Source organism: Chlorocebus sabaeus, chromosome 10 (genome assembly GCF_047675955.1).
Source record: "Chlorocebus sabaeus isolate Y175 chromosome 10, mChlSab1.0.hap1, whole genome shotgun sequence".
Lineage (NCBI taxonomy): Eukaryota > Metazoa > Chordata > Mammalia > Primates > Cercopithecidae > Chlorocebus > Chlorocebus sabaeus.
Genome location: NC_132913.1, coordinates 13370367 through 13382859, shown reverse-complemented (window position 1 = coordinate 13382859; position 12493 = coordinate 13370367). Strand labels below are relative to the sequence as shown.

Sequence of the window (12493 nt, the reverse complement as noted above, 5' to 3'; positions counted from 1 at the left end):
TCGATGGGTCCTGCTAGGTGGAATTTAATATAATCAACTTGACCTTCCATCTTGTCCCATACTAATGAAAATTCCAGTTCACATAAAGCATTTCTATGAGATAGCCTTATATGGTCTCCTTGGAAAGGAATATCAGGCCTCTTAGAAACCTTAAATTTAAGATTCTAAAAACATTCTTTTCCATAGTTCTGAAAATCTACCACTGTATTTATTTCTCTCTTTGTTTAGGAATCCATCAGAGACATGTATTCCTTCCCCTTTCAGACTAGGCAACAAGGAGACATGCTTTTCTTTTCCCTAATTTCCCTTAGAAGAAAATGACATTTGCCTATACAGTTCTATTTTTTTTCTTTTGGTTTTTAATTATAAAAAGCTTCTAGCAGCTGATTTATTATATAGGGAGCAAATTGTGTCTTTGAGACCCACTGCACTGTAATTACTTGAGTTAGCACTGCAGATATCTACACAGGGGCCAGCAGTCAATTTTGACTCAGAATAGATAATACACGGACTGCTATTAAGTTTAATGTAGATTAATGTGAGTTGCTTCCCTTTGCACGTATGTATGCAGGTACCAATAATTAAGATTAATTTCCACTAGGTAGAATGGCCTTCATTGTGCACAGTGCCAGAAAATGCTTCTTTAATAGCTGTTAATTGGATATATTTGCTTTGATGGTGAAATCCTGATTAGTCTTGTTACCCTGAAAACTCCCCTCCTTGCTCCTTCTCCCCGCCCCCACCTACTCTTTAGGGGAAGAGAATAGATTGACAGTCTTCTTCCCCTAAAGCAGAGTCAGAGCTTTGGAGGTGATGAGCTCTTTCGCACTCTCCTACGTAAAGCCATGTTGTTCAGTCTATTTTCCAGCGAATCAGTCATAGCTGCTTCTACTTATTGAGAGCCGACTATGTGCTCGCTGCTTTATTTCCATGTTCATTCTGAACAACACAACTGTGGGGTGGAAATCACCACTCTGTTCAAATGGAGATACTGAGATTCAGCAATGTTAAGGCACTTGTTCAAGGCCACAAGTTGGGAAATGATAGAATGGAAATTTCAGTCCAATCACTTTCTGGTAAATACACCAGAATTTTAAAAATTGCCAAGCCATTATCTTACCGGCACTTTATCTTACCGGCACTGTTGTTCTTTTTCATTTTCCTGTTTTTCTGCAGATTTCAGAGCCCACACTGAAGCACCATTTTCCCTCCCTACCCCAGATCTCTCCTCACTATAATTCCCTTCCCTGCTGTCCTGATGGTTCAAAGTCACTTAGAAAGAAAGCAGAAGCCTTCAGAGTTGGTCAGAAGCACAAAGCACATGCCTGGAAATTTCCTCAACAGGTCCCAAAGACTAGCTTATGGAAGGGAAAGTTGTAAAACAGTGATAATTGTGGAAAGGTGTTCTCCTTAGCAGTAATGCCCTTCCCCATTCCCGTTCCACCACAGGAACTTCCTTTCTTATATGTTCAAGTTTTTGTTTGTTTGTTTTTTTTATTTTTTGCATCAAAAGCAAAACTTCTGACAGCAGCAATCGAGAACCAGGTTCTACAGGCCAAGTCAAGTGGTGAAGGTATGAAACTGAGGGAACCATATGAGGAGAGATGGCTCTCAGATGAACTTTGCCTCTCTTGATTTTGCTTCAGGTCGGCAGAGCCTTCAAGAGCTGAGGTGTGGTTTGGGGCACCCAGTCGGTGTTGGCTGACCTCACAGGGCTCCATGAAAGGACTGTGGGTTTTTCTGCCTGGGACAGCTGAGTTGGCATCTTGCCTCTGTCACAGATGAGCTGTGTGACCTTAGTCAGCTTGCTCAACCTCTCTGAGCCTCAGTTTCCTTTCTTCCAATGCCATCTGATTCACAGATTTTTCATTTTCCAAGAGAAAATGAGATCATCTCTACTATATTTAATGCAGGATTTGATAACTTCAATGAACACCATCTCCCTTTCTATTTGTAGAAGCTGCAGCTCTCTTGATGAGTTTAAGAGGAAGTAACAACCTTCATAAAATGTTTTCCTGGAGGAGCTGAATTTGCACTGACAACAGTGGGTAGAAAAAATTTTCTCTAGATCTCTTTCAGGAGATTCACTGAAATCCTTCCTCATCTATAAATTTAGAAAGGAGACTCAGTCATTGGGGTGCCAGTGGCATTTTGAATGGGCAATTCATCATTGCATGGGACTGTCCCACACATTAGAATGTATTTAGAACATTCTCTGACCACTAATTACCCACAGCGCCCTCAGTCATTACAACAACTCACTGTCACATTGTGTCCCGAATTGGTGGGTTCTTGGTCTCACTGACTTCAAGAATGAAGCCGCGGACCCTCCTGGTGAGTATTACAGTTCTTAAGGATGGTGTGTCCGGAGTTTGTTCCTTCAGATGTTCAGATGTGTCTGAAGCTTCTTCCTTCTGGAGGGTTTGTGGTCTTGCTGTCAGGAGTGAAGCTGCATCACAGCTCATAAAGACAGCCTGGACCCGAACAATGAGCAGCAGCAAGATTTATTGCAAAGACTGAAAGAACAAAGCTTCCACAGGCCAAAAGGGGACCCGAGTGTGTTGCTGCTGACTAGGGCTGGCAGCCTGCTTTTATTCCCTTATCTGACCCCACCCACATCCTGCTGATTGGTCTATTTTACAGAGAGCTGATTGGTCCGTTTTGACAGAGTGCTGATTCGTCCGTTTTGACAGAGTGCTGATTGGTGCATTTACAATCCTTAAGCTTGACACAGAGTGCTAGACAGAAAAGTTCTCCAAGTCCCCACTAGGTTAGCTAGACACAGAGTTAGCTAGATACAGAGTACCCATTGGTGTATTTGGTGTATTTAGAAGCCCTGAGCTAGACACAGAGTGCTGATTGGTGTATTTACTATTCTCTAGCTAGACATAAAATTTCTCCAAGTCCCCACCAGATTAGCTAGATAGAGTGCTGATTGGTGCACATACAACCCTCCGGCTAGATATAAAAGTTTTCCAAGTGCCCATCCGGCTCAGGAGCCCAGCTGGCTTCACCCAGTGGATCCTGCACCAGGGATGCAGGTGGAGCTGCTCGCCAGTCCCAAGCCACGCCTGCCCTCCTCAGTCCTTGGGCTGTCGATGGGACCAGGCGCCACGGAGCAGGGGGCGGAGCCCCTCGGGCAGGCTCAGGCTGCGGCTGAGCCCACTGCAGGGGATGGAGCTCAGACATAGCAGGCTGCAGGTCCCGAGCCCTGCCCTGCAGGGAGGCAGCTAAACCCGGCGAGAATTTGAGTGTGGTGCTGGCAGGCCGGCACTGGTGGGGGACCCGGCGCAACCTCCGCAGCTACTGGCCTGGGTGCTAAGCCCTTCACTGCCCTGAGCCGGCGGCGCCTACTGGCCGCTCCATGTGCGGGGCCCGCCGAGCCTGTGCCCGCGAGAACTCACACTTGCCTGCGAGCGAGGTTCCTGCCCGCGCCTCTCCCTCCACACCTCCCTGCAAGCAGAGGGAGGAGGCTCCGGCCTCAGCCAGCCCAGAGAGGGGCTCCCACGGTGCCAGCGCCGCTAGTGTGGACTCCGAGGCCGAGGAGGCGCTGAGAGTGAGGGCTGCTAGCACATTATCACCTCTCAACATGTCTGAGTGCCCGCCGGGGAGATCCTATGCCCCACCCCAACTGATAACCACTAGCTGAGTCACCTAGTTCTAACATTCCTCCTGGCACCCTGCACCCCTTTCCCTGGAGTGTGAGGGCACCATAAGTCAAGCTCGTCCTCTTGGCCACTGCTTCTGATGGTTTGAGAAGGTCACGCATGAACGAGGCCCTGCTGTGCAGCAGTCTCCTGCCCAGATGCAGGCTTCCAGGGCTGGTTTAGCCACCTACCTTCCTTCCTCACCACTGGCTGGTTGATTTCAGCATGGTTCCCAAATCTTTGCTGGCCAAAAAGCATGTGGACCAGAAAAGATGAAATACTTTGATCCCTTTCTTGATACTCTGTTCTCCTGTGGCTCTGAGTTGAAAGAGGAGATTTAAGTCTTGTGTCCCTTTTGCACAACAACTTACTTATAGTCTAACTGGCCCCTTTCTTCAGGAGTTTAAAGTGAAATTAGAAAAAGTGTTGTTGATGTTTAGATAACAGGACATTATTTGGGGCTAAATCAGGTAGAGGTAATTAATAGCTGTGAAGGTTTTTAATGAGACCTGGATTCTGCTTCCGGAACTCTGTATGTAGATCTCATTACAGCTGTAAGGTGAATATATTTAACTCTATTTTTTTTTTTTTTTTTTTCTGATAAAAGTATAGCCAGGTATTAGTAACTCTGGCTATGGAGTCTGGCCAGAGTGCACCTCCTTCTGTCATTTATTAGCTGCTTGATATCACATGAATTACTAAACCTCTTATGGTCTAGCTTCTCATTTCAAAATGGAGAAAACAAAATCTATCTTGCAGAGGACTGCTATGAGAACTAAATAAAACAATGTCACAAGGTAACTAATATGATGCCTCACAAATGGTAGGTATATAACTAAGTATTATTATTAAGAAGAAGAGTTTATAAAGAAGCAAAAATTAGGCTGGGTGTGGTGGCTCACACCTGTAATCCTGGCACTTTGGGAGGCTGAGGTGGGTGGATCACCTGAGGTCAGGAGTTTGAGACAATATGAGTTCGAGACAGTTGGTCAGGAGCCTGACCAATATGATGAAACCCTGTCTCTACTAAAAATACAAAAATTAGCCGGGCATGGTAGCATGTGCTTGTAATCCCAGCTACTCTTGAGGCTGAGACAGGAGGATTGCTTGAACCTGGAAGGCAGAGGTTGTGGTGAGCTGAGATTGCGCCATTGCACTCCAGCCTGGGAAATAAGAGTAAAACTCTGTCTTAAATAAATAAATAAATAAATAAATAAATAAAGAAGCAAATATTGTAAGCCCCCAGGATAGGCTTTAATTACAGCAAGATGGGCCAAAGTTGGCTCTGAAAGAAACTTTTGAGAGGTGTATATTGTTTGACCTTGGGACAAAGAGTAAGAATATCTGGAATACTGGGAAATCTTCAGGAATGTATAACCTATTCCATCAAAAGTAGTTCTGCCTATGCCTGACCAGATAGAGGGAGAGGGATTAGGTTAGTGTTTTTTCAGACTTCAGGCTGTATGTGTGTGTGTTTGTGATTGCTGCATGCTCAGCTGCTAGTACACATCAGATGGGCACAGGCAGGTGTGCTTGTGTCTTGGCTGACCTCTAATTGAGTATGGCTCAAGCAGCCCCTGATCAAGGGTGAGCTTGTGCAATTTTACCTGAGTGGATGTGTATAGAACTGACTTTTAAAAATAACTAGTGCAGAAATTTTTCTCCCTAATTAGGCCACATTTACAAGAAGAAACTTGTAGATGTCCAAGTATGACCAAAGACACTGGATTCAGAAGTCTACAAATAGACAAGAAACCTAGCAGCACAAATGGGCATTTTGAGATATTAACATTTGGAACATGATACCTCAGCAATAAGTGGGATTTGGAAGAGCTGGACCTGAGTAGGGCCCACAAGATTAACCTCAGTGCCACAGAGTAATCGCAGAACTAGGCAGAGAAGGCACTCGTAATTTTGGAGTGTGTGAATAGTGGGAATAGTTGAGAGACCATGATATGCCCTGAGATCCTGGGGTGGATATTAGCCTGCTCATAAGGGCTGTATGCTGATGTTTGAAGATCATTGCTGAAGGTGGACAACAGCTGTCTCAACAGATGCTGAGGCAGACCTTGCTTTTAGAGCTGGACTTCATGTCATCCTATTATTAAGGGGCATTATTCAAACACAAGGTATAGATTGGCATTTCTGCCTTGATTGGATATTTGTGATGGAAAAACAGGTGGAGGGAGAAAAACGGTTAGGAAGATCAAAGAATGAAAAGAAAGAAATAGATGAATGAAAACTGAATATAAAATTTAATTGGAAGTGCTCTGAGCAGTTACAGGTTTCACACTCAAAAATAGGACTGCAGAGACAGTGAGAGCCCAAAGAGTGGCAAGGACCAGGGCGAGGTCCATGAAAGAAAGAGAAAAAACAAAAACAGAAACAAAACTCTTTCGCCACACTCAATACGAGCTGGGGTGTGCTCAAAGCTAACATGGAAAGACATGCATAATGCCAACTTGGGCACAGTCACAAACTTCTTAGATTCCAGTGAAATCATCAAAATGCTTCAAGAAGGTAGTTTGAACACAAATTAAAGGGAACATTTCTTTTCATTCTATTAAATTATGTGGAACATGAGGTGGTTATGGATTGAAGTTATTACTGGGACTAATGGATAGAATTTACATGGAGGCAGATTTAGCAGGAAATTTATCATTAAGAAACTGTCCGGCAATGAGGCAGACTTCTTTAGACATCTTGAGCTCCTGGTCATTGAAAATGACCCATCAGGCAGGTGGTGAAAGTGATTTCTGCATCGGGTCAACGGCTCAACCAAAGACCTTGCAATTCTCCATTTAATTCTTAGCTTTAATATTTTTAGAATCAAGAAAGACTTAGATAAATTCTTATGTGGCAGATCCCATTACAGGTTGTTACTGGAGACTGAAATATGGTATAAGACACATTTATGAAATAAGGTCAGGGAGGAAGGAAGGGAAAAAGAAAGGGCACTAACCTGGATTGTGCTTGGACCTGTGCTGAAATTCGTATTGTCTTATTTAATCCTGGAAATTATCCTTTGAAGTAGGCGCAATTAGCTTCAGTGTTACAGATAAGGAAAAAGACGGTCAGAGAGGCTAAGTGACTTGTCTGAGGTGAAACAGGAGCACAGATGGATTTTTTTTGCCTAATCTTTCTAAAGCCTAGTGCAAGCTCTCCCTGCCATGCCATGTGCCTCCTAAGTGCCCTAGGCTGGTATTCTCCTGCATGCTGCTGTCCAACTTGGCTCTGGTCATATGGTTTTTGGGCTTAAAGTCATGCGACCTACCTTATTTTCTACTGTTATCTAAAGGAACGCCCATCTCCAGGCAGGATGGCATAGTGGTTAGTGAATTGAAGTGGAAGTAAGAATGCATTGGCTGTTTTCCTCTTCTGTAAACTGCAAAATGAATACAACTGTCTCCACTCATGCCCTCAACAAATATGTCACCAAAAATTCGTAATTATGTCATGTTCTATTATTTATACTTTTTTGGTAAAGCATTTTGACTTGGGAATCAGAAAACAAGATTCTTGTCCCCGGACCAGCTTTTTATTCCTGCAGAGCCTCCGTTGCTTTGTTTTAAAAGCACAGGAAAAAAAAGGAAAAGCTAAATTATCTCTAAGGTCTTTTAAGTTATATATATTTATGTGACATACAATAATTATATATAAATTATGTAAGTCTGTATGTATATGTATATATACTTATGTTAACAGTTAAATCAACATCTTCTTATCTACACTAATATCAGCAACAGTGATGTAGTTGTCCAATAATCCAAAAGCAGAAAATAGTTTAAAATCCAGTGTTTTGTTTTGGAGTGCATAATTTAGTGAACTTACTGTAGATTTACTTAAAATAAGGATAGAAAAAAATGTTATTTCCTAGTAACACCATATTTGGTTGATGCAAGTAAGACATCCAGGAGCATTAAAGGAAATTCACTTGGGTTGAAACAAAATCCTCTGCAGATTAATGGCCACCAGCTGAGATCTGACTACAGTTCATGTGGAGGCTGGCATCAGACAGGCCCAAGTTTGGGTCCTGACTCTTACATTCCCTGATTAGAATAATCTTAGGCAGGTTATTTAACTTTTTGGAGTCTCAGTTTCCTTATTGGAAAGTGGAGATAATAGTACCTATCTCTCAGGATTGTTGAGGGCAAGAATCGTGCAAGTATGGGGCCTGACACAGGTTTTTGGTGCTTCACAGATGGTAGCCATATTGTCATGCAAGACCTTCCTGGTCATCCATACTCCTGCCCTCAAGGGCAAGGTCAGTCTTGCTTCTCTTGGGTCAGCATGCTGTCTGAGAGTACAGAGGCATTTGCCAACTATTTGCGTGAGGGGCAAGGACATCTTGACTATAGAAATGAAAGTCTCTAAAATGTGGCCCCTGGAAGAGCCATTCCCATTTGCTTTCCACCATGCTCATAAGGGGTCAGGGGATTTTCGTCATCCCTGTAAATTAGTCCCTAGTCACCAAACTTTAGCTGCCTCCTGCTATAGCAGGTCGATGCCTGGAGTACCGTGGCCAGCTCTCCAGCTAGGAGGGGGTTAAAACCAACATTTGCAGATAAAGAGGTAAACATATTTACATTCCTCTCTTCACACTTTATGCATATGTCATGCAGTGAATAGTTTTAGAGGTCTGTTTGTACTCTCTCTCCAGAATTTTTACAGTCTGGAGGACACAAAATCTCTATAAAGTGACTTATTGAAATAGAAGCAGATTGGTAAAATCGTTTCCCTCTTATGAACTGTGAAGAATGATCCTCTAAATGAAATCAGGAAGGAACTGGACAGAATCTTGTTTAATGGTCTGACAAAATGAATCACAATGATTCCAGACATCCATCACTGCTAAAAGGGGACCACAAATGATCTGTGAACCACTATATATTGATTACCCATGTAGTACAAGTGTCGGATTTAATGTTCACACACCATAGAGAGGCGGCAGGGACAGATGGTGCCTTAACTCTTCTTTGATAGATTTTAATGGTGAAATATTGATTTCTATCTGGCCAAGGCCTGCTGTTAGGGGCCAAAGTCATTTGTTGGGTATTGCCGGACACCCAGTTGGCCCAGCGTAATCAATCATTTTTGGCAAGGCAGGTGAAAATCCAGAGAGAAGCACCTTGGAACCCAAACTGGAGCGTGATGTGTCTGAGTCCAGCCACCTAGAGAAAGAGAGAGAGAGAGGACTCTTGAAGATTGTGCTTGTAAAGAATTATTAATGATAAGACATGTTTACTGAGGAGAGTCGCAGCGAATCAGAGCTGACATGAAATAGCCTGGGAGCCTCGTGGAGAAAATGAGCCTCTTGCTAAGAGGGACTATATTTTATTTAAACATCCTTCTAAGGCTGAGAACTCAGGTAATCTGTTGTGTTACAAGCCACTGGCTGTTCTTGCTATCCAGAGAGATAACACTGAGGCGCTAATAGGAACACATCAATCACAATCAGGCTGCAATTCCAGCGGTGTCTCGTCCTCCCAGCTCCTCTTTAAGCTCCTTAATAATGGTGATAACATAGTTCGGGGGCTGCTGAGAGGGGCTCTCCCCTCTGAGGGTCATATTCATAAAGTGAATAGCTTGCCAAGTCAGCATCCAGGGAACGGGATCTATGCTGGGGGACTTGTGTGCAGAAGGAGAGGGAGGGGCGTGGACCAGCTGGGGAGAGTTGGACTCCAACAGGAGAATTTTCTGTCATCTGTTGGTCCCTGGGTTTTGTGATGTCACTCCTGCCTCCTTCCTAAGAAAGGGCTGTGAGTGTGCCTATTATATGTAATTATTAAATAACAACAATCATTTTCTTGGGCAGCTTATAAAATGGTTTAGAGGGCAATTCCCAAATGGAACCCTCAATGTATTCTGAGTGATGACAACCTCATGGGAATAAGTGTGTGGCTTCCCTGGAAGATTCTGGTGCAAGATATGTCAGGAGGGTGGGGATGGGTGGGGGAAGGGGCCCTCCTAGTCTCTGCAGCTCTGTGTCAGCCTGTAACCTCTCACCCTCAAGGTTAAGCATCTATTCGCTTGTTTGACTCTTTCATAGGTGATGAGTTCTTGAGGGTGGCCATTGTGTCTAATTAATTATTGTATCCTCAGTACCCTAGCACATGGCCTAGGGACTCACAAGATGCTCAATACATGAATATACAAGTGCAGGCAGGTGTTTATGTTAAAAAGAAGTCAGACATACTTCCTTGTACCTTTTGACTGTTCACACAAACATGTGTGTGTTATGCATGTACATAAATATATACATTCATAATGGAATGCACTGACCTTGTGAAGACTTGCAACACATTTTATATCTACTTGTGTGATTTACTTTTTATGAAACAGCATAACTTAATGGGTAACAGACTGGACTCTAGAGCCAGACTGCTTGGATTCAAATCCTGGCTTCACCACTTATTAGAAGATGACTTTGGGCAAGCTGTTTCCAACTTTTGTGCCTCAGTTATCTCATCTGTAAAGTGGGGATAATAACAGTACCCACGTTTTGAGGATTAAATGAGTTATTAGATGTGAAGCTTTAATAGCAGTTCCCTGCAAACATAAGTATAAATATTTTATGTTATATATTATGCTTAAATTATATATCTAGCCATGGCATTATATTCAAAATATTTACATAAATGAATGCGTGTGTGTATGTGTGTGTGTGTGTGTGTGTGTGTATGGAAAGTCTTTACATGGTTGGCATTAGGAATCCTAACAAATATTTGCCTTGTTCTCTTTGATATAGCAAACCTGCGCTTAGAGCAGTACGTTTATCTTGGTGGCGCTTTGCTGGGACAGTGGATATTTTGATTCGTGGTAAATTTGTGTACTCTCACGCTATTTCATGTTGGGGCGTCAGTGGTCTGTACACTTGCTTGACTGTATTTATCTACCAAAAACCTGTGCACAAGTGTGTGTCTCTAGCTAAACAAGTGTATATATTGGTACTCTTATACAAAGGCGCTGCAGGACGGGAGGAGCCCAGCTTTGTGGACGGCCCAGCTGTGCAACCTGCCCCCAGATGTGAGCCTGCAGGCGGCAGATTCCGCTTAGATTATCTTGCTTACCTAATGATTTTTGCTTCACTGCCTTGCTCGATTGTGTTCACCAGGACGGCAGGCTATTAAAATGTCAAGGCACATTGAATTGTTGTTATCCAGGAGAGAGACCTTTCCAATCAACCTGTGTTGTGGGGGTTGCAAAAACTCCCTCCGAGAAGGCGATTGGAGAGAGCCTTTATGGCTTTTTTACATAGATGGGGGTGAGCAGGGAGGTTGAGAGAGGGCACGGCGGGGGCTGGAGGTGGGGGGGCCGGAGGGGCGTGGGTGGAGAGGTGGGGCAGGAGCCCGGGTTTATGGCAGCTGGAGTGTGCTAATTAAAATGCCATCTTCTCAAACAGGTATTGGTGGCTTCCTGGCTTTGCATTTATGGATAACTGCAATATGACCTTGCTGTTTGGTTTAAAAAAGGGAGGGGGGGAGGTGACTCACAGCAGGCGGTGGCGGTGGGAGCTGCAGTGCTGAGGATCAGGGTGGGGTATAAGGAGCAATTGTAAGGCAGAAATACCAAGGAGTTGTATCCCTGGTGTATTGGCAGGAAGGGCTAGAGAACAAAACAAAAACAAAGATTTCCTTGGCCCTGTGCCTGTTCAGACTCTGCTAAGAGCCACGTTCCCTGCATAAAGGCATTGGCGGGCCTTTCTGGGTGACAGTGTTGAGCCGAGGCTGCAGTGTCACCAAGCGGCACCTCGGCCCCGCCCCCGCCTGCGCCAGCTAGGACAGTCTGGAGACCCTCTTTTCATGCCGTCAAGTCTCATTTTGCCAAGGATTTATTTTTCTTCGGGGAGAGAGGGAGAACGGGGGCAAAGGACGTTCTCTTAAAGTACCCACCGTTCAGAGCCGTTGAAGGCTCCAACCAGAAACTCAAACTTCCCTGGATTGACTTTTCCCCTTTGTTCACATCATCTCACAAATATTTGGCTTTCCCCGGCCACGTCTGTTCCATTTCTGCTTCGGAGAGATGGCTTTGTTTTTGCTTGCGTGCAGTTCTGTGAGGCGCTCCACGATCCCGCCCCCTGGCAGGGCAGGACGTACCGGCGGTGCGAACACCGCGGCAGTGGGGCTGCGCGCGCTCTCGCCTTTGTCAGTTTCATCAGCCGGCGTGTCAGCTGCGCGCGCGCATGCGCCCGTCCAACCCTCAGCCAGTTCCGGGCTTGCATCCCCGGCAGTCTCCCGCGCCCGTGGTTCTCAAGTTCCTCGCCCTTCTAGCCCGCGCTGCACCCTCCCCTGCTCACCACTTTATTTTCTCGTTGTTGGCGCAGCCCGTTCTTCCGGCCTAAACCAAATCTTATTTACTGGTTCCCCGCCTCCTCCCTCCTTCTCGTGGCTGGATTTTGGCAGAGTATCTCCCTGTAGGGCTACCTCAGATCACTCAGCCTTGGATCCTTCCATGGGTCATGCTTCCGGAGTGTCACTGGCCAGCGAGACCTGCTTGGGTCTGTTTTCCCCATCTTTTATCCGAAGACTTCTACCCACCCCCCTACCCGCAGCACGCAGTCCAGTCCGGCGCCCTTTGGGAATCTTTGGACGGGATGCTCCTTCCTTCTGCTTCCCTAGTAGGGTGAGGGCCCCACATTTGAGTTCCCAGGACACTTTTCTCTTCCTTATAGCTTTAAAATGCTTTGTTGAAAATGTACGTACTTGTCTTGAATAAAATTGATTTATTTAATCAACACATATTTATTGAGCATCTACTATATTTAAGTAGTAACCTGTTGTTACATGTTGAGGATATACTGGGAAGAAAAACAGACACCTCTCAGCCTCCCATGGCCTATAAGAGAT

At 44.7% G+C, this 12493-nt stretch overlaps 1 protein-coding gene across 1 annotated transcript; it reads right to left on the bottom strand.

The window, feature by feature from the left end:
* Nucleotides 1-8417: 8417 nt before the first annotated feature.
* Nucleotides 8418-11868, bottom strand: LOC103216937 (uncharacterized). The gene is made up of 3 exons (XM_037988157.2): nt 11620-11868; nt 10718-10770; nt 8418-8818 (listed from the first exon to the last, which is right to left on the bottom strand). Exons 1-3 carry the CDS (start codon nt 11866-11868, stop codon nt 8689-8691), a joined length of 432 nt encoding a protein of 143 aa, XP_037844085.2. The 3' UTR covers nt 8418-8688.
* Between the last annotated feature and the right edge of the window lie 625 nt (nt 11869-12493).

Bases quoted from the DNA above. Each gene is read 5' to 3' on its own strand.
- LOC103216937 (XM_037988157.2), bottom strand. From the start codon at position 11,868: ATGCAAGCCCGGAACTGGCTGAGGGTTGGACGGGCGCATGCGCGCGCG. The intron at 10,771-11,619 runs GTGAGATGATGT...ACATTTTAATAG, and splicing joins CCGGGGAAAGCCAAATATTT to CCTGCCGTCCTGGTGAACAC. The intron at 8,819-10,717 runs GTAAGCAAGATA...CTCTTTCTCTAG, and splicing joins AGTGAAGCAAAAATCATTAG to GTGGCTGGACTCAGACACAT.